This window comes from Oncorhynchus nerka, linkage group LG8, assembly GCF_034236695.1.
Source record: "Oncorhynchus nerka isolate Pitt River linkage group LG8, Oner_Uvic_2.0, whole genome shotgun sequence".
In the NCBI taxonomy this organism is placed as follows: domain Eukaryota; kingdom Metazoa; phylum Chordata; class Actinopteri; order Salmoniformes; family Salmonidae; genus Oncorhynchus; species Oncorhynchus nerka.
Window position 1 is genome coordinate 11,076,387 of NC_088403.1, and position 21,098 is coordinate 11,097,484.

The 21,098-nt window shown below is 46.7% G+C and overlaps 1 protein-coding gene and 1 long non-coding RNA gene across 5 annotated transcripts in view; one reads left to right on the forward strand and one right to left on the reverse strand.

Annotated features, from left to right (window-relative positions):
• Positions 1 to 21,098, forward strand: part of LOC135572848 (uncharacterized) — a 124,731-nt gene that overhangs the window by 56,974 nt on the left and 46,659 nt on the right. The gene's annotated exons all lie outside the window — the stretch shown is intronic.
• Positions 1 to 21,098, reverse strand: part of LOC135572847 (proline-rich protein 5-like) — an 84,900-nt gene that overhangs the window by 50,354 nt on the left and 13,448 nt on the right. Inside the window, 2 exon segments of the mRNA XM_065021326.1 lie at positions 7,086 to 7,166; positions 12,718 to 12,831. Of these exon segments, the coding sequence (XP_064877398.1) occupies positions 7,086 to 7,166; positions 12,718 to 12,831 (195 nt within the window).

The following is a 21,098-nucleotide window of genomic DNA, read 5'->3' on the forward strand; positions in this document are numbered from 1 at the left end:
CAGCCTAGTTACTCAGCTGACTGGAAGACAGGGTATAGAGTCATGTCCAACAGCCTAGTTACTCAGCTGACTGGAAGACAGGGTATAGAGTCATGTCCAACAGCCTAGTTACTCAGCTGACTGGAAGACAGGGTATAGAGTCATGTCCAACAGCCTAGTTACTCAGCTGACTGGAAGACAGCGTATAGAGTCATGTCCAACAGCCTAGTTACTCAGCTGACTGGAAGACAGCGTATAGAGTCATGTCCAACAGCCTAGTTACTCAGCTGACTGGAAGACAGGGTATAGAGTCATGTCCAACAGCCTAGTTACTCAGCTGACTGGAAGACAGGGTATAGAGTCATGTCCAACAGCCTAGTTACTCAGCTGACTGGAAGACAGGGTATAGAGTCAGAGACTTAGTACTTTATTTCCCCCGACATTTCAACAGCAGTTGAAATGCAACACATTGAATCAGTTTCTAAACTATAAATCATTGGGATAAATGGCCATGATGACAACGATCTTTGTCAAAGAACCAAGCTGCCCTTTGTTCTACCTGTCAAACAGCAGGCTATGTGTGTTACTGTGTTCGGTCAGGTAGCTCCAGATTCAGGAAATGAGAGAGCTGTGTGTGTTACTGTGTTCGGTCAGGTAGCTCCAGATTCAGGAAATGAGAGAGCTGTGTGTGTTACTGTGTTGGGTCAGGTAGCTCCAGATTCAGGAAATGAGAGAGCTGTGTGTGTTACTGTGTTCGGTCAGGTAGCTCCAGATTCAGGAAATGAGAGAGCTGTGTGTGTTACTGTGTTCGGTCAGGTAGCTCCAGATTCAGGAAATGAGAGAGCTGTGTGTGTTACTGTGTTCGGTCAGGTAGCTCCAGATTCAGGAAATGAGAGAGCTGTGTCCACACCATTACAAGCCTGTCTAAGTACTGTAGCACTGTGGTACGTATCCTGGAAACAGTAGAATGTCTGTTGTTGTTGAGTTGAATCATTTATACTCCAGTAATCGGCAGGGCTGACATGTCCCCAAGCCATCACGTTTGATTAAGTCTGTAGATTGTGGTGTCCAATACAAACACTACATTCAGAAATGTAACACACACACACACACACACACAGCACTCTACAGGATTGGGCCTGATGATAAATAAGCCATGCAATGGAAACAGCCTCATTATGTTGAAGCAGAGAGTCATGTGTAATAAGACAATGGTGAATTGACAACATCATGGCATTACAGTCTGAAGTCCAACCATAACCCTGGGCTATGTCTAATGCAAGGAACAACCTCTTACACGCGCATCAGGGTGAATGTAAAGGGTGTGTGTGTGTGTGTGTGTGTGTGTGTCTGTTTGCAATGCATGCGTGTGTGCTTACGTGCCTGTCTGACTGTATGTTTGAACATGTCTATGGGGGGAATGGGGTGGGTAACAGCCCAACTGTCAAGTAACATACTAACATGGTTTGAGGCTCTTTGACAGACAGACAGACAGACAGACAGACAGACAGACAGACAGACAGACAGACAGACAGACAGACAGACAGACAGACAGACAGACAGACAGACAGACAGACAGACAGACAGACAGACAGACAGACAGACAGACAGACAGACAGACAGACAGACAGACAGACAGACAGACAGACAGACAGACAGACAGACAGACAGACAGACAGACAGACAGACAGACAGACAGACAGACAGACAGACAGACAGACAGACAGACAGACAGACAGACAGACAGACAGACAGACAGACAGACAGACAGACAGACAGACAGACAGACAGACAGACAGACAGACAGACAGACAGACAGACAGACAGACAGACAGACAGACAGACAGACAGACAGACAGACAGACAGACAGACAGACAGACAGACAGACAGACAGACAGACAGACAGACAGACAGACAGACAGACAGACAGACAGACAGACAGACAGACAGACAGACAGACAGACAGACAGACAGACAGACAGACAGACAGACAGACAGACAGACAGACAGACAGACAGACAGACAGACAGACAGACAGACAGACAGACAGACAGACAGACAGACAGACAGACAGACAGACAGACAGACAGACAGACAGACAGACAGACAGACAGACAGACAGACAGACAGACAGACAGACAGACAGACAGACAGACAGACAGACAGACAGACAGACAGACAGACAGACAGACAGACAGACAGACAGACAGACAGACAGACAGACAGACAGACAGACAGACAGACAGACAGACAGACAGACAGACAGACAGACAGACAGACAGACAGACAGACAGACAGACAGACAGACAGACAGACAGACAGACAGACAGACAGACAGACAGACAGACAGACAGACAGACAGACAGACAGACAGACAGACAGACAGACAGACAGACAGACAGACAGACAGACAGACAGACAGACAGACAGACAGACAGACAGACAGACAGACAGACAGACAGACAGACAGACAGACAGACAGACAGACAGACAGACAGACAGACAGACAGACAGACAGACAGACAGACAGACAGACAGACAGACAGACAGACAGACAGACAGACAGACAGACAGACAGACAGACAGACAGACAGACAGACAGACAGACAGACAGACAGACAGACAGACAGACAGACAGACAGACAGACAGACAGACAGACAGACAGACAGACAGACATAGCCCTGCTATGGCCCTCTCACCCCAGACTAGGATGTCAGCCCTAAACTCATCCAAATCTACAGAAAGACTAGGATGTCAGCCCTGGACTCGTCCAGACCCACAGAAAGACTAGGATGTCAGCCCTGGACTCGTCCAGACCCACAGAAAGACTAGGATGTCAGCCCTGGACTCATCCAGACCTACAGAAAGACTAGGATGTCAGCCCTGGACTCGTCCAGACCTACAGAAAGACTAGGATGTCAGCCCTGGACTCGTCCAGACCTACAGAAAGACTAGGATGTCAGCCCTGGACTCGTCCAGACCTACAGAAAAAAACGGAAGTATCGCATTTACACAAGAATTCAGACCCTTTACTCAGTACTTTGTTGAAGCACCTGTGGCAGCGATTTCAGCCTCAAAACTTCTTGGGTATGACACTTCAAGCTTGGCACACCAGTATTTGGGGAGTTTCTCCCATTCTTCTCTGCAGATCTTCTCAAGCTCTGTCAGGTTGGATGGGGAGCATCGCTGCACAGATATTTTCAGGTCTCTCCAGAGATGTTCGATCGGGTTCAAGTTCGGGTTCTCGCTGGGCCACTCATGGATATTCAGAGACTTGTCCCAAACTCCTGTGTTGTGCTTAGGGTCGTTGTCCTGTTGGAAGGTGAACCTTGGCCCCAGTCTGAGGTCCTTAGCGATCTGGGGCAGGTTTTCATCAAGGATCTCTCTGTACTTTGCTCCGTTCATCTTTCTGTCAATCCTGACTAGTCTCACTGTCCCCTGCAGCTGAAAAACATCCCCACAGCATGATGCTGCCACCACCATGTTTCACTGTAGGGATGGTGCCAGGTTTCCCCCAGACGTGACGCTTGGCATTCAGGGCCAGGAGTTCACTCTTGGTTTCATCAGACCAGAGAATCTTGCTTCGAATGGTCTGAGAGTCATTAGGTGCCTTTTGACAAACTCCAAGTGGGCCTGCCTGTGCCTTCTACTGAGGAGTGGCTTCCGTCTGGCCACTCTACCATAAAGGCCTGATTGGTGTCTTGCAGAGATGGTTGGAGTCCTGCAGAGATGGTTGTCCTTCTGGAAGGTTCTCCCATCTCCACAGAGGAACTCTGGAGCTCATTCAGTGTGACCATCGGGACTTGGTCACCTCCCTGACCAAGGCCCTTCTCCCCCGACTGCTCACTTTGGCAGGGTGGCCAGCTCTAGGAAGTGGGAGAGTATTGGGGGAGAATGATGGAGGCCACTGTGTTCTTGGGGAGCTTCAACGCTGCAGAAATGTTTTGGTACCTTCCCCAGATCTGTGCCTCGACACAATCCTGTCTCTGAGCTCTATGGACAATTCCTTCAACCTCATGGCTTGGTTTTTGCTCTGACATCTGTGAGACCTTTATATAGACAGGTGTGTGCCTTTCCAAATCATGTCCAATCAATTGAATTTACCACAGGTGGACTCCAATCAAGTTGTAGAAACATCTCAAGGAAGATCAATGGCAACAGGATGCACCTGAGCTCAATTTCGAGTCTCATAGCAAAGAGTCTGAATACTTATGTAAATACATTTGGTATCTGTTTTTTATTTATAATAAATTTGTAAACATTTCTACAAACCTGTTTTCTCTTCGTCATTATGGGCTAATGTTTATTTAATCCAGAGAGAGAGAGAGAGAGAGAGAGAGAGAGAGAGAGAGAGAGAGGGAGAGAGACAGAGAGAGAGAGAGAAAAAGAGAGAGAGAGCGAGAGAGAAAGAGAGAGAGGAAGAGAGAAAGAGAGAGAGAGAGAGAGAGAGAGAGAGGCAGAAACCCCCATTTGCATCAATCCTGCAGTCTTACCAACTTGACTTCTTCAAGCACAGAGTTGTGTGTGAATGTGTCGACATTTTACTCAACGATTCAACCATTAGGAACATGTTCTAAGTGGTTAAAAAACGGCCCACTACATGTCACTGAGTGGCAATTCTACTGAGCACTGAAACACTAGGCAGGTTCTATGAACACCAGCCATTTGTATTTGTGGGTTTGCCTTGTTATTGTGTGCATATGTGGGGAGTGGGTGTATGACTGTTTTTCCATTCCACCCTGGCAACACATTCTCACATTTACACCTTCAACCTCAAAACAGAAGGCAAGTCAATATCAATTTACAGTTAAAACCAGGCAGAATGCTTTGGCCCGTTTAAATGAATCCTCTGAGCCTGATGTACAAAGAGCTGCTCATGCATATATAAAGATAACACTAGCTAGCACCACCACCACCAAGTCAAACCATTTGAAATACGCTATTCAATTTGCTCTTCACAGATCTCCTTTCTGGTCATTTCTACTGTGTTTACCAGGAAGGTGAAACAGGTGAAACTCTGTCTACTGTGTTGTTTTACTAACAGCAGGGTCATTCTTACAGCTGTGGTTATTAGAGTTGTGAGGAGAGATGAGAAAGTGTGTGACTGGCAGAGGCAGAGAGAGAAACAGAGAGTGAGAAACAAAGAGAGAAACAAAGAGAGAAACAGAGAGAGAGAAACAGAGAGAGAAAAACAGAGAGAGAAACGGAGAGAAAAACAGAGAGAGAGAAACAGAGAGAGAAAAACAGAGAGAGAAACAGAGAGAAAGAAACAGAGAGAGAAACAGAGAGAAACAGAGAGAGAAACACAGAGAGAGAAACAGAGAGAGAAATAGAGAGATAAATAGAGAAAGAGAAACAGAGAGAGAGAGAAATAGAGAGAGAGAAACAGAGAGAGAAACACAGAGAGAAACACAGAGAGAAACACAGAGAGAGAGAAACACAGAGAGAGAGAAACAGAGAGAGAAAAACAGAGAGAGAGAAACAGAGAGAGAGAAACAGAGAGAGAAAAAGAGAGAAAAGAGAGAAAAACAGAGAGAGAAAAACAGAGAGAGAGAAACAGAGAGAGAAACAGAGAGAAACACAGAGAGAAACACAGAGAGAAACACAGAGAGAAACACAGAGAGAAACACAGAGAGAGAAACAGAGAGAGAAACAGAGAGAGAAACAGAGAGAGAAATAGAGAGAGAGAAACAGAGAGAGAGAGAAACAGAGAGAGAGAGAAACAGAGAGAGAAACAGAGAGAGAAATAGAGAGAGAAATAGAGAGAGAGAAACAGAGAGAGAGAGAAACAGAGAGAGAGAAACAGAGAGAGAGAGAAACAGAGAGAGAAATAGAGAGAGAAACAGAGAGAGAAACACAGAGAGAAACACAGAGAGAAACACAGAGAGAAACACAGAGAGAGAAACAGAGAGAGAAACAGAGAGAGAAATAGAGAGAGAGAAACAGAGAGAGAAATAGAGAGAGAGAAACAGAGAGAAATAGAGAGAGAGAAACAGAGAGAGAAATAGAGAGAGAGAAACAGAGAGAGAGAAACAGAGAGAGAAAAACAGAGAGAGAAAAAGAGAGAGAGAAAAGAGAGAGAAATAGAGAGAAAAAGAGAGAGAGAAACAGAGAGAGAGAAACAGAGAGAGAAACAGAGAGAGAGAAAAGAGAGAGAAAAACAGAGAGAGAAAAACAGAGAGAGAGAAACAGAGAGAGAAACAGAGAGAAACACAGAGAGAGAAACAGAGAGAGAAAACAGAGAGAGAAATAGAGAGAGAGAAACAGAGAGAGAGAGAAACAGAGAGAGAGAGAAACAGAGAGAGAAAAGAGAGAGAGAAACAGAGAGAGAGAAACAGAGAGAGAGAAACAGAGAGAGAGAAACAGAGAGAAATAGAGAGAGAGAAACAGAGAGAGAAACAGAGAGAAACACAGAGAGAGAAACACAGAGAGAAACACAGAGAGAAACACAGAGAGAAACACAGAGAGAGAAACAGAGAGAGAAACAGAGAGAGAAAAACAGAGAGAGAAACAGAAACAGAGAGAGAAAGAGAGAGAAACACAGAGAGAAACACAGAGAGAAACACAGAGAGAAACACAGAGAGAAACACAGAGAGAAACACAGAGAGAAACACAGAGAGAGAAACACAGAGAGAAACACAGAGAGAAACACAGAGAGAAACACAGAGAGAAACACAGAGAGAAACAGAGAGAGAAACACAGAGAGAGAAACAGAGAGATAAAAACAGAGAGAGAAACAGAGAGAGAAATAGAGAGAGAGAAACAGAGAGAAACACAGAGAGAAACAGAGAGAGAAACAGAGAGAGAAACAGAGAGAGAAATAGAGAGAGAGAAACAGAGAGAGAGAAACAGAGAGAGAGAAACAGAGAGATAAAAACAGAGAGAGAAACAGAGAGAGAAATAGAGAGAGAGAAACAGAGAGAAACACAGAGAGAAACAGAGAGAGAAACAGAGAGAGAAACAGAGAGAGAAACAGAGAGAAACAGAGAGAGAAAAACAGAGAGAGCGACAGGGAGCGAAAGAAACAGAGAGAGAGAGGGAGAGAGAGAGACTGAGAGCAATAGAAGTGTATAGGTAGAGGTCAGAGGTTATACAGTATGTCACCTGACTCCCTCATTGAGGATGTAGAGGTCATTCTCTCCCAGGTCTTTCCTCTGGAACACAGCTATCACCGCATTGTGGATGCTGCAGGAACACACACACACACACACACACACACACACACACACACACACACACACACACACACACACACAACAGGGGACAGTGTTAGAGTACAGCAGGGGAGAAAGCAGCTGCAGCAAACAAACAAACAATAGAGAGATGATCAGAACGTACAGTCCAATTACCACTCACACAGTAGATTCACATACCCACAGCCATCCATCCACTCACACAGTAGATTCACATACCCACAGCCATCCATCCATCCACTCACACAGTAGATTCACATACCCACAGCCATCCATCCATCCACAGTAGATTCACATACACACAGTAGATTCACAGTAGATTCCCACAGCCATCCATCCACTCACACAGTAGATTCACATACCCACAGCCATCCATCCATCCACTCACACAGTAGATTCACATACCCACAGCCATCCATCCATCCACTCACACAGTAGATTCACATACCCACAGCCATCCATCCATCCACTCACACAGTAGATTCACATACCCACAGCCATCCATCCATCCACTCACACAGTAGATTCACATACCCACAGCCATCCATCCACTCACACAGTAGATTCACATACCCACAGCCATCCATCCATCCATCCATCCATCCAGCCATCCATCCATCCACTCACACAGTAGATTCACATACCCACAGCCATCCATCCATCCACTCACACAGTAGATTCACATACCCACAGCCATCCATCCACTCACACAGTAGATTCACATACCCACAGCCATCCATCCATCCACTCACACAGTAGATTCACATACCCACAGCCATCCATCCACTCACACAGTAGATTCACATACCCACAGCCATCCATCCACTCACACAGTAGATTCACATACCCACAGCCATCCATCCATCCCATCCATCCAGCCATCCATCCATCCACTCACACAGTAGATTCACATACCCACAGCCATCCATCCATCCACTCACACAGTAGATTTACCCACAGCCATCCATCCACCACACAGCCATCCATCCATCCATCCACTCACACAGTAGATTCACATACCCACAGCCATCCATCCATCCATCCACTCACACAGTAGATTCACATACCCACAGCCATCCATCCATCCACTCACACAGTAGCCATCCATCCATCCATCCATCCACTCACACAGTAGATACCCACAGCCATCCATCCACCCACAGCCATCCATCCATCCATCCATCCATCCATACCCCAGCCATCCATCCATCCACTCACACAGTAGATTCACATACCCACAGCCATCCATCCATCCATCCATCCACTCACACAGTAGATTCACATACCCACAGCCATCCATCCAGCCATCCATCCACTCACACAGTAGATTCACATACCCACAGCCATCCATCCATCCACTCACACAGTAGATTCACATACCCACAGCCATCCATCCATCCATCCATCACTACCCACAGCCATCCACAGTAGATTCACATACCCACAGCCATCCATCCATCCATCCATCCACTCACACAGTAGATTCACACCCACAGCCATCCATTCCACATACCACACAGATTCCATACCCACAGCCATCCATCCATCCACTCACACAGTAGATTCACATACCCACAGCCATCCATCCATCCATCCATCCATCCATCCACTCACACAGTAGATTCACATACCCACAGCCATCCATCCATCCATCACATCCACATACCCACAGCCATCCATCCATCCACTCACACAGTAGATTCACATACCCACAGCCATCCATCCATCCATCCATCCATCCACTCACACAGTAGATTCACATACCCACAGCCATCCATCCATCCATCCATCCATCCATCACTCACACAGTAGATTCACATACCCACAGCCATCCATCCATCCATCCATCCATCCACTCACACAGTAGACCCACAGCCATCCATCCATCCATCCAGCCATCCATCCACACTCACACAGTAGATTCCACATCACATACCCACCCATCCATCCATCCAGCCATTCACATACCCACAGCCATCCATCCACTCACACAGTAGATTACCCACAGCCATCCATACCCCATCCATCCATCCACTCACACAGTAGATTCACATACCCACAGCCATCCATCCACTCACACAGCCATACCCACAGCCATCCATCCATCCATCCATCACACAGTAGATCACACATACCCACAGCCATCCATCCATCCATCCATCCACTCCATACCATACCCACAGCCATCCATCCATCCATCCATCCACTCACACAGTAGATTCACATACCCATCCATCCATCCATCCATCCATCACATACCCACAGCATCCACTCCCACATCCATCCATCCATCACATACCATCCATCCATCCATCCATCCATCCACTCACACAGTAGATTCACATACCCACAGCCATCCATCCAGCCATCCATCCATCCATCCATACCCATCCAGCCATCCATCCATCCATCCAGATTCCATCCAGCCATCCATCCATCCATCCACTCACACAGTAGATTCACATACCCACAGCCATCCATCCAGCCATCCATCCATACCCACAGCCATCCATCCATCCATCCATCCATCCACACGGCCATCCATCCATCCATCCATCCACACGCCATCCATCCATCCATCCAGCCATCCATCCATACCCACAGCCATCCATCCAGCCATCCACCCACAGCCATCCATCCATCCATCCATCCATCCACAGCCATCCATCCATCCATCCACACGGCCATCCATCCATCCAACCATCCAGCCATCCATCCATCCACACGTCCATCCATCCAGCCATCCATCCACACGGCCATCCATCCATCCATCCACCCACACAGCCATCCACCCATCCATCCATTCATCCATCCACACGGCCATCCATCCATCCATCCACCCACACAGCCATCCACCCATCCATCCATCCATCCATCCATCCATCCATCCATCCACCCACACAGCCATCCATCCATCCATCCATTCATCCACACAGCCATCCATCCATCCACACATCCATCCATCCATCCACACAGCCATCCATCCATCCACACATCCATCCATCCATCCACACAGCCATCCACCCATCCATCCATTCATCCAGCCATCCATCCATCCATCCATCCATCCACAGCCATCCATCCATCCACACAGCCATCCATCCATCCACACAGCCATCCACCCATTCATCCACACGGCCATCCATCCATCCAGACAGCCATCCATCCATCCACACAGCCATCCATCCATCCACACAGCCATCCATCCATCCACACAGCCATCCATCTAGCCATCCATCTATCCACACAGGCATCCATCATCCATCTAGCCATCCATCCACACAGCCATCCATCATCCATCTAGCCATCCATCCATCCATCCACACAGCCATCCATCATCCATCTAGCCATCCATCCATAAACACAGCCATCCATCCAGCCATCCACACAGCCATCCATCATCCACATAGCCATCCATCCATCCATCTACATAGCCATCCATCCAGACATCCATCCATCCAGTCATCCATCTGTCCACACAGCCATCCATCCATCCTTCAATCTAGCGTTCGCGACCCTTAGTCAATGCTCATGTATTCATTAACCATAGCATCATAACCATGAACTCAATACTGTCTAGTGATGGTGCTGGGGGTTGACACATAATGACATGAAATGAACTAACATTTCCATAACCTAGGCCTCCCGAGTGGCGCAGTGGTCTAAGGCACTGCATCGCAGTGCTGGCTGTGCCACTAGAGATTCTGGGTTTTAACCCAGGCTCTGTCGCAGCCGGGCCGCGACCGGGAGGTCCATGGGTTGACCTGCTAGGGTGTTAGTTCATCTCAGGGTAGGGAAGCCCTGGACTAGTCATGACAGGTTCAGTAATGATTCACCCTTTAACTACATGGGAGATAGCTAAAATAATGAGTCAGACTGAATGTGTGTTGTAAATGTGTTGTAAATGTACTGTAAACGTGCTGTAAACGTGCTGTAAATGTGCTGTAAATGTACTGTCAACGTGCTGTAAATGTACTGTAAATGTACTGTAAACGTGCTGTAAACGTACTGTAAACGTGCTGTAAACGTGCTGTAAACGTGCTGTAACCGTGCTGTAAATGTACTGTAAATGTACTGTAAACATGCTGTAAACGTACTGTAAAGTGCTGTAAACGTGCTGTAAATGTACTGTAAACGTGCTGTAAACGTGCTGTAAACGTGCTGTATATGTGCTGTAAATGTACTGTAAAGTGCTGTAAACGTGCTGTAAAGTGCTGTAAACATGCTGTAAACATGCTGTAAACGTGCTGTAAAGTGCTGTAAACGTGCTGTAAACGTGCTGTAAACATGCTGTAAATGTGCTGTAAATGTACTGTAAAGTGCTGTAAATGTGCTGTAAATGTACTGTAAAGTGCTGTAAACATGCTGTAAACGTGCTGTAAATGTACTGTAAAACGTGCTGTAAACGTGCTGTAAACATGCTGTAAACGTGCTGTAAATGTACTGTAAACGTGCTGTAAATGTACTGTAAACGTGCTGTAAATGTACTGTAAACGTGCTGTAAATGTACTGTAAACATGCTGTAAATGTACTGTAAACGTGCTGTAAATGTACTGTAAACATGCTGTAAATGTACTGTAAACGTGCTGTAAATGTACTGTAAACGTGCTGTAAACGTGCTGTAAATGTACTGTAAACGTGCTGTAAATGTACTGTAAACGTGCTGTAAATGTACTGTAAACGTGCTGTAACCGTGCTGTAAATGTACTGTAAACGTGCTGTAAATGTACTGTAAACGTGCTGTAAATGTACTGTAAACGTGCTGTAAATGTACTGTAAATGTGCTGTAAACGTACTGTAAACGTGCTGTAACCGTGCTGTAAACATGCTGTAACCGTGCTGTAAACATGCTGTAACCGTGCTAGTATATCTGACGTGACTAGTAGAAGTCTGGTTAGTTAGTTATATAGAGGTCATCACGTAGCACACTGATCCCAGGTCTGCAACAGTCTGTAAGTCACTGAGGAATAAATGACCTTTCTGATTTGGGAAGCGGCTTCATGAGACTAGGAATAGTAATGGCATTAATGCTTATTCAGTGTGACATTCTCAAGGAAATCCCAGAGAGAGATGTGTAGATCCCAGAGGACAGGACAGGGACATAGACAGAGCTGTGTAGATCTCAGAGGACAGGGACAGAGCTGTGTAGATCTCAGAAGACAGGGACAGAGCTGTGTAGATCTCAGAGGACAGGGACAGAGCTGTGTAGATCTCAAGAGGACAGGGACAGAGCTGTGTAGATCTCAGAGGACAGGGACAGAGCTGTGTAGATCTCAGAGGACAGGACAGGGACAGAGACGACCGACTGACAAACAACCACATCTCTGTGGGTTTCACAACAAGGAAGGAGTAAGTTCAGTACCTCCTGTTCACTGACTGACTGACACACACACACACACACACACACACACACACACACACACAGAGAGACAGACAGAGTCTAGACTACAGTACCTCCTGTTCACTGACTGACACAAAGCAGGGTGACACACACACACACACACATACATACATACACACACACAGAGTCTTGACTACAGTACCTGTTCCAGGTGGCGTTAGCCCCAGCTTTTCTCTGCTGTGTCCCTCTCTCCTCCAACGCTGCCTTGTCACTCTTCCCCAGGTCACTGAGGCTGGGGGAACTCATCAACTTCAACCTATGGAGAGTCCTCATGGTCAGAACACAACTCAAGACACAGAGAGAGAGAGAGAGAAAGAGAGAGAGAGAGAGAGAGAGAGAGCTCAGTGCTCTCAGGCTCAGACTACAGGAAGAACTACGCTTACAGAGAGAGAGAGAGAGAGAGAGAGAGAGGAGGGGAGAGGAAGAGGAAGAGAGATAAGGCAGGGGGAAGAGAGAGAGAGAAGTTGCACGCAATAGAGAGAGAGAGAGGAGGCGTCACTCCAGCAAGATGCAGTATACCCCCACACTTCTTACATCTCTCTCTCCTCCTCCCTCTCCCTCTCGCTCTCTGCACTGCTCTTCGGGCAGGGAGGCAGTCTGTCTCTGATTGGCAGGGAGGCAGTCTGTCTCTGATTGGCAGGGAGGCAGTCTGTCTCTGATTGGCAGGGAGGCAGTCTGTCTCTGATTGGCAGGGAGGCAGTCTGTCTCTGATTGGCAGGGAGGCAGTCAGTCTCTGATTGGCAGGGAGGCAGTCAGTCTCTGATTGGCAGGGAGGCAGTCAGTCTCTGATTGGCAGGGAGGCAGTCAGTCTCTGATTGGCAGGGAGGCAGTCAGTCTCTGATTGGCAGGGAGGCAGTCAGTCTCTGATTGGCAGGGAGTTGCCGTGTGACCCTGCTGGTTATTATAGTGTTTGTAGACAAACCAACTCCTCTCTCCTGCTGCTGTGCAGTGAATATCCCTCCTCTGTTTCTGTTCCTCTCTCTTTCTCATACATATAGACACACACACACACACACTTCCTCTTTCCAATTAAAATCAGCTCTTTTCACACCACACACACACACACACTGTGTTAGAGGTCTCCTCCTCTCACACACTCTCACACCCCTATCTAGGTCTCCTCCTAACAGACACATTAGCTAACTAGACCCTGTTCCTCTGTGTTAGGGTCTCCTCCTCTCACAGGAAAGGTCTCCTCCTCTCACTACCCTGTTTGTCAGTTGTTCCCCTCCTCTCAAAGCACCCTGTTCCTCTGTGTTAGAGAGGTCTCCTCCTCTCACTGCCCTGTTCCTCTGTGTTAGAGAGGTCTCCTCCTCTCACTACCCTGTTCCTCTCAGTTAGAGAGGTCTCCTCCTCTCACTACCCTGTTCCTCTGTGTTAGAGAGGTCTCCTCCTCTCACTACCCTGTTCCTCTGTGTTAGAGAGGTCTCCTCCTCTCACTGCCCTGTTCCTCTGTGTTAGAGAGGTCTCCTCCTCTCACTGCCCTGTTCCTCTGTGTTAGAGAGGTCTCCTCCTCTCACTGCCCCGACAGGCAGGAACAATGGCGACAACCACAACTGGCAAGACTTCACAGCCCAGAGTGGGATGACTGTACACTACTGACCAACTACTGAGTGACTGACTGTACACTACTGACCAACTACTGAGTGACTGACTGTACACTACTGACCAACTACTGAGTGACTGACTGTACACTACTGACCAACTACTGAGTGACTGACTGTACACTACTGACCAACTACGGAGTGACTGACTAACACAAGTTGATACTCATACTGTGAATGAACTGGTGTCACGGAGATTTAAAGTCACTCAAAAGCCTACAGTCATAAACCCATCAATGAAAAGACCACACGACTGTAAATCTAACAGGAACAACTCGAACATAATCACTAGAAACAGCACTTACTCCAGTAAATAGATTGGTACATAGTATCCCCACTCCATGATGCAGCATTGATGTAGGACAGAGGTGAAGACAAACTACAGCCATCCAGACAGGACAGGGTTAAGTTTCACACTCCTCCCTCCCCTCCTCCCCCTCTCTATCCCCTCCCTCTCCTCTCACCTCCTTCTCTCTCCCCTCCTCCTCTCACCTCATTCTCTCTCCTCCTCCTCCTCTCTATCCCCCTCCTCTCCCCTCCCCTCCTCTCCCCCTCCCTCCCTATCCTCTATATCCCCTCCTCTCCTCTCACCTCCTTCTCTCTCCCTCCTCTCTCTCCTCCTCTCCTCCTCCCCTCCTCTCCCCCCTCCTCTCTCCCCTCCTCTATATCCCCCTCCTTCTCTCTCCCCTCTCCTCCAGACTGCACCAGCCAAACTAAGCCCTGTGAGGGCCAGTGAGTACCAGCTAACGATATACAAAGGATCTATTCAGCCCAGCCTGACGAAAGGGGAAAGTTTTAAAGGTGACAAGCATATTTACTCTCCCTCTGTGTTCAGGAGAAGAGTGTGTGTGTGTGTGTGTGTGTGTGTGTGTGTGTGTGTGTGTGTGTGTGTGTGTGTGTGTGTGTGTGTGTGTGTCTGTGTGTCTGTTTGCCTGCATGTGGGCTAGATGCTAAGCATGCTGGGAGCTCTTTGAGGGTGCTCAGGGCTTTTTCCATTGGCCCTCCTCTCCTCCTAACCAGGGTCCCGTTCACCAACAGGATATGTTCTCAAACAGGAAATGAAAATGAGTGTCCTTACATAGAAGTACAGGTAGAGGTTGAAGTGTTGCTACAGATGCTTCTCTCACCCTGCACTGTTTATGACAACACTACAAGGCTATTTTTCTCCTATATAACTGACCCCACATCTGTGAAACCTGTAGCATGTGGATACATTATTAACAAAACGTCAGGTAGCCTGCTACCTCCTGTCAAAAAAAGTCTAAATATTATCTCCTGTTTTGTATACGAGAGACGCAACCCATCTGGGCCGGTGTCGCCAGGGCTCAGTTCTCCTCGGACTAGAACAGTCTAGAGTTTCAGACGGTCCAACATTCCTGAGTTTCCCACAGTCTGTATGTCTGCTCTGAGGAGATCATTAATAAACTCTTGAAGCTAGGTGGCACTATTTTTATGTTTGGAAAAATAACGTTCCCAAAGTACACAGCCTATTTCTCAGGACCAGATTCTAGACTATGCATATAATTGACAGATTAGGATAGAAAAAAACTCTAAAAGTTTCCAAAACTGTCAAAATATTGTCTGTGAGTATAACAGAAATGATATTGCAGGTGAAACCCTAAGATAAATCAAACCAGGAAATGGCTTCTATTTTGAAAACTCCATGTTCCATAGCCTCCCATTGCTCCATTTAAAGGGATATGAACCAGATTTTTTCCTATAGCTTCCTCAAGGTGTCAACAGTCTTCAGACATAGTTTCAGGCTTTTATTTTGAAAAATGAGCCAGAACGATAACATCGCGTCAAGTGGTCACATGAGTTTTGCTGCTCGCGCAACAGAGTTTGGATAGGTATTGCTTTTTCCTCTCCTACTGTGAAAGACATTTGCGGTTGATATTTGATCAATTATATGTTTTTTTAAAACCTGAGATTGATTATAAAAACGTTTGACATGTTTCTGTGGACATTATGGATATTATTTGGAATTTGTCTGCGTTGTCGTGACAACTCTTTCCTGTGGATTTCTGAACATAAATGCGCCAAACAAACGGAGGTATTTTGGATATAAAAATAATCTTTATGGAACAAAATGAACATTTGTTGTGTAACTGGGAGTCTCGTGAGTGAAAAAAATCCGAAGATCATCAAAGGTAAACGATTAATTTGATTGCTTTTCTGATTTTTGTGACCAAGCTACCTTGCTAAGTGTACTTAATGTTTTGTCATGCGATCGATAAACTTATACAAACGCTTGGATTGCTTTCGCTGTAAAGCATCATTTCAAAATCTGAGACGACAGGTGGATTAACAAAACGCTAAGCTGTGTTTTGCAATATTGCACTTGTGATTTCATGAATATTTTTAGTAATATTATTTGACTGAGGCGCTATGCTATTCAGCGGTTGCTGATGACAATTATCCCGCTTAAGGGATGGGTAGCGTCAAGAATTAACATTACCAACCTCAGCCTCCAAGAAACACACACACACACACACACACACACACACAGCCTCCATGACGCTTCCGTCCCTCCCGCTGTCCTGGACGAGCCCCTGGAATGTGGTCTCATTTGAAATGTAATCAGGGAGACTTGTGTTTACGTCTTGGACTCTGACGGCGATTACAGATCATTTATCTTACTAATCGATGTATTTGTGTTGAATACGAGCCCTGTCCTGGACGAGCCCCTGGCTGTAGACCAACATCACCCATTAACCTGGTTAAGAATGTCTGTTTCTCTATGATGTCACTACTCCTTCAACTCTTTGAACCACACACACACACACACACACACACACACACACACACACACCTCAGTTGTTATGTTTAATATTAAGGCAGTTGAGAAGCTAACGAAGTATCCCTGACTCAACACATTCTCTGTAATGTGATTTAGTGGTGCTGGGTAAAAACTCACTGCTGTCTGTCTACACACCAGCTATACAGGGACACACCTGACATAGTTACAGGCCCTTCAGCCTTCAAACATTACCATCTGACATTTATGAAGTTCTTTTTTGTCCCGGAAACTTCCCCCAGAGAGAGGGAGGGAGAACGAGAGGGCGAGAGTAGACAGAAAGATATAGGGAGCGAGAGAGACACAGAGAGAGGGAGGAAGAACGAGAGAGACACAGAGAGAGGGAGGGAGAAAGAGAGAGACAGAGAGAAGGTGGAGAAAGAGAGAGACACAGAGAGAAGGTGGAGAAAGAGAGAGACACAGAGAGAAGGTGGAGAAAGAGAGAGACACAGAGAGATGGTCAAGACGGAGAAAGAGAGAGACACAGAGAGACAGAAAGAGAGAGAGACAGAAGACCCAACTAAATCCTGAGAAAAAAAAAAGATAATTACTTGACACATTGGAAAGAATTTACCAAAAACAGAGCAAGCTGGAATGCTACTTGGCAGAATACCTGACCACTGTGACTGGCCCAAAATTAAGGAAAGCTTTGACTATGTACAGACTCAGTGAGCAAAGCCTTGCTATTGAGAAAGGGCCGTAGGCAGACCTGGCTCTCAAGAGAAGACAGGCTATGTGCTCACTGCCCACAAAATGAGGTGGAAACTGAGCTGCACTTCCTAACCTCCTGCCAAATGTAGAACCATATTAGAGACATATTTCCCTCAGATTACACAGATCCACAAAGAATTACAAAACAAATCCAATTTTGATAAACTTCATATCTACTGGGTGAAATACCACAGTGTGCATCACAGCAGCAAGATTTGTGACCTGTTGCCACAAGAAAAGGGCAACCAGTGAAGAACAAACACCATTGTAAATACAACCCATATTTATGTTGATTTATTTTCCCTTTTGCACATTGAAATGTGTTTATGCCTTTGAAACTTGTGAGTGTAATGTTTACTGTTCATTTTTTGTTCATTTCACTTTTGTTTATCCATTTCACTTCCTTTCGCAATGTAAACACGTTTCCCATGTCAATAAAGCCTCTTGAATTGACTTCAGAGAAACAGAGAGAGAGAAACAGAGAGAGGGAGAGGAGAGGGAGAGGGAGAGAGAGAGGGAGAGGGAGAGGGAGAGAAACAGAGAGATGGAGAGAGAGAAACAGAGAGAGAGAGGAGAGGGGAGAGAGAGAGAGAGGGGAGAGAAACAGAGAAACAGGAAGAGACAGAGAGAGAGAGAGAGAGAGAAACAGAGACAGAGAGAGACAGAGAGAGAGAAACAGAAAGAGGGAGAGAAACAGAGAGGGAGAGAGAGAGAGGAGAGAAACAGAGAGAGGAGAGAGAGAGGGAGAGAAAGAGAGAAACAGAAAGAGAGAGAGAGAGAGAGGGAGAGAAACAGAGAGAGAGAGAGAGAGAGAGAGAGAGAGAGAGAGAGAGAGAGAGAGAGGGGGAGAGAAAGAGAGTGAGAGAGAGAAACAGAGAGAGGGAGAGAGAGAGAGAGAGAGAGAGAGAGAGAGAGAGAGAGAGAGACAAACAGAGAGGAGACAAAAGAGAAACAGGAAGAGACAAAGAGAGACAGAGAGAGAAAGATGCGGGATAACAGAGAGTCTTGAGGTAGTGTAGAGAATAGATCAGTACCTGGGCCAGGATAGAACATAGGTAGGTCGGAGAAGGTTTGTATGGGAGATCGGTAAGATAAGTTTTGAGAGAAGTAAGAGAATGTTTGTATGGGAGATAGGGAAGAGTAGGTTTGAGATAGGTCAAATAAGATTGTATGGGAGATAGGTGAGAGAATGTTTGTAGGTCATGGTGATATCATTTTAATGTAGGTCTTATTGGGGAGATTGGCCATGCTGATATCATTTTAATGTAGGTCTTATTGGGAGATAGGTCATGGTGATATCATTTTAATGTAGGTCTTATTGGGGAGATAGGCCATGTTGATATCATTGTAATGTGGGCCTTATTGGGGAGATTGGCCATGCTGATATCATTGTAATGTAGGTCTTATTGGGGAGATAGGTCATGGTGATATCATTTTAATGTAGGTCTTACGTTGGCTTCTCACTTCATCCTTCTGGTTCAGTAATCCCAGCCAGACAGCCCCACCACTGAGCACCACATCACTATCTGTCTCTCACCCTCTGTCATCCTTCTGGTTCAGTTCAGTAATACCAGCCAGACGTTAGCTTCTCACTTCATCCTTCTAGTTCAGTCAGTAATACCAGCCAGACGTTAGCTTCTCACTTCATCCTTCTGGTTCAGTAATACCAGCCAGACGTTGGCTTCTCACTTCATCCTTCTGGTTCAGTAATACCAGCCAGACGTTGGCTTCTCACTTCATCCTTCTGGTTCAGTATACCAGCCAGCCAGACGTTGGCTTCTCACTTCATCCTTCTGGTTCAGTTAGCTTCTCACTTCATCCTTCTGGTTCAGTAATACCAGCCAGACACTTCATCCTTCTGGTTCAGTAATACCAGCCAGAGGTTAGCTTCTCACTTCATCCTTCTGGTTCAGTAATACCAGCCAGCCTTCATCCTTCTGGTTCAGTCATACAGCCAGACGCTTCTCACTTCATCCTTCTGGTTCAGTAATACCAGCCAGACGTTAGCTTCTCACTTCATCCTTCTGGTTCAGTACCAGCCAGATACTTCAGCCAGACATTGGCTTCTCACTTCATCCTTCTGGTTCAGTCATACCAGCCAGACGTTAGCTTCTCACTTCATCCTTCTGGTTCAGTAATCCCAGCCAGACGTTAGCTTCTCACTTCATCCTTCTGGTTCAGTAATACCAGCCAGACGTTAGCTTCTCACTTCATCCTTCTAGTTCAGTAATACCAGCCAGACGTTAGCTTCTCACTTCATCCTTCTGGTTCAGTAATACCAGCCAGACGTTAGCTTCCACTTCACCAGCCAGATCCTTCGTTGGCTTCTCACTTCATCCTTCTGGTTCAGTAATCCCAGCCAGACGTTAGCTTCTCACTTCATCCTTCTGGTTCAGTAATACCAGCCAGACGTTGGCTTCTCACTTCATCCTTCTGGTTCAGTAATACCAGCCAGACGTTGGCTTCTCACTTCATCCTTCTGGTTCAGTAATACCAGCCAGACGTTCGCTTCTCACTTCATCCTTCTGGTTCAGTAATACCAGCCAGACGTTGGCTTCTCACTTCATCCTTCTGGTTCAGTAATCCCAGCCAGACGTTGGCTTCTCACTTCATCCTTCTGGTTCAGTAATACCAGCCAGAGCACTTCAACACTTCAACACTCTTCTCACTTCATCCTTCTGGTTCAGTAATCCCAGCCAAGTCTCTGCAGGCAATAGACACCTGACTGACATGTCTATTAGCGACTATGTACCAATGTACGTGAGTCAGTGTTTGTTTGTTTGGGTGGGTGGGTGGATGTTTGTTTGTTTGGGTGGGTGGGTGGGTGTCTGTCTGTTTGGGTGGGTGGGTGGGTGGGTGTCTGTCTGTTTGGGTGGGTGGGTGGGTGTCTGTCTGTTTGGGCGGGGTGGGTGGGTGGGTGGGGGGTGGGTGTCTGTCTGTCTTTGGGCGGGTGGGTGGGTGTCTGTCTGTTTGGGTGGGTGGGTGGGTGTCTGTCTGTTTGGGTGGGTGGGTGTCTGTCTGTTTGTTTGGGCGGGTGGGTGGGTGTCTGTCTGTTTGGGTGGGTGGGTGGGTGGGGTGTCTGTCTGTTTGGGTGGGTGGGGTGTCTGTCTGTCTGTCTGTTTGGGTGGGTGGGTGGGTGTCTGTCTGTTTGGGGTGGGTTGTCTGTTTCACTGGGCGTGAGTCAGTTTGGGCGGGTTTGTCTGTTGTTTGGGTGGGTGGGTGGGTGTCTGTCTGTGTTGTTTGTTTGTTCTGTCTGGTGGGTGGGTGGGTGGGTGTTCTGTCTTTCCTTTGGGTCTGTTTGGGTGGGTGGGTCTGTCTGTCTGTTTGGGTGTCTGTCTGTTTGGGTGGGTGGCTGTAGACACGGAGGTAGTCACTGGACAGTTTTAAAATTGCCGCAAACACACTGTCAGC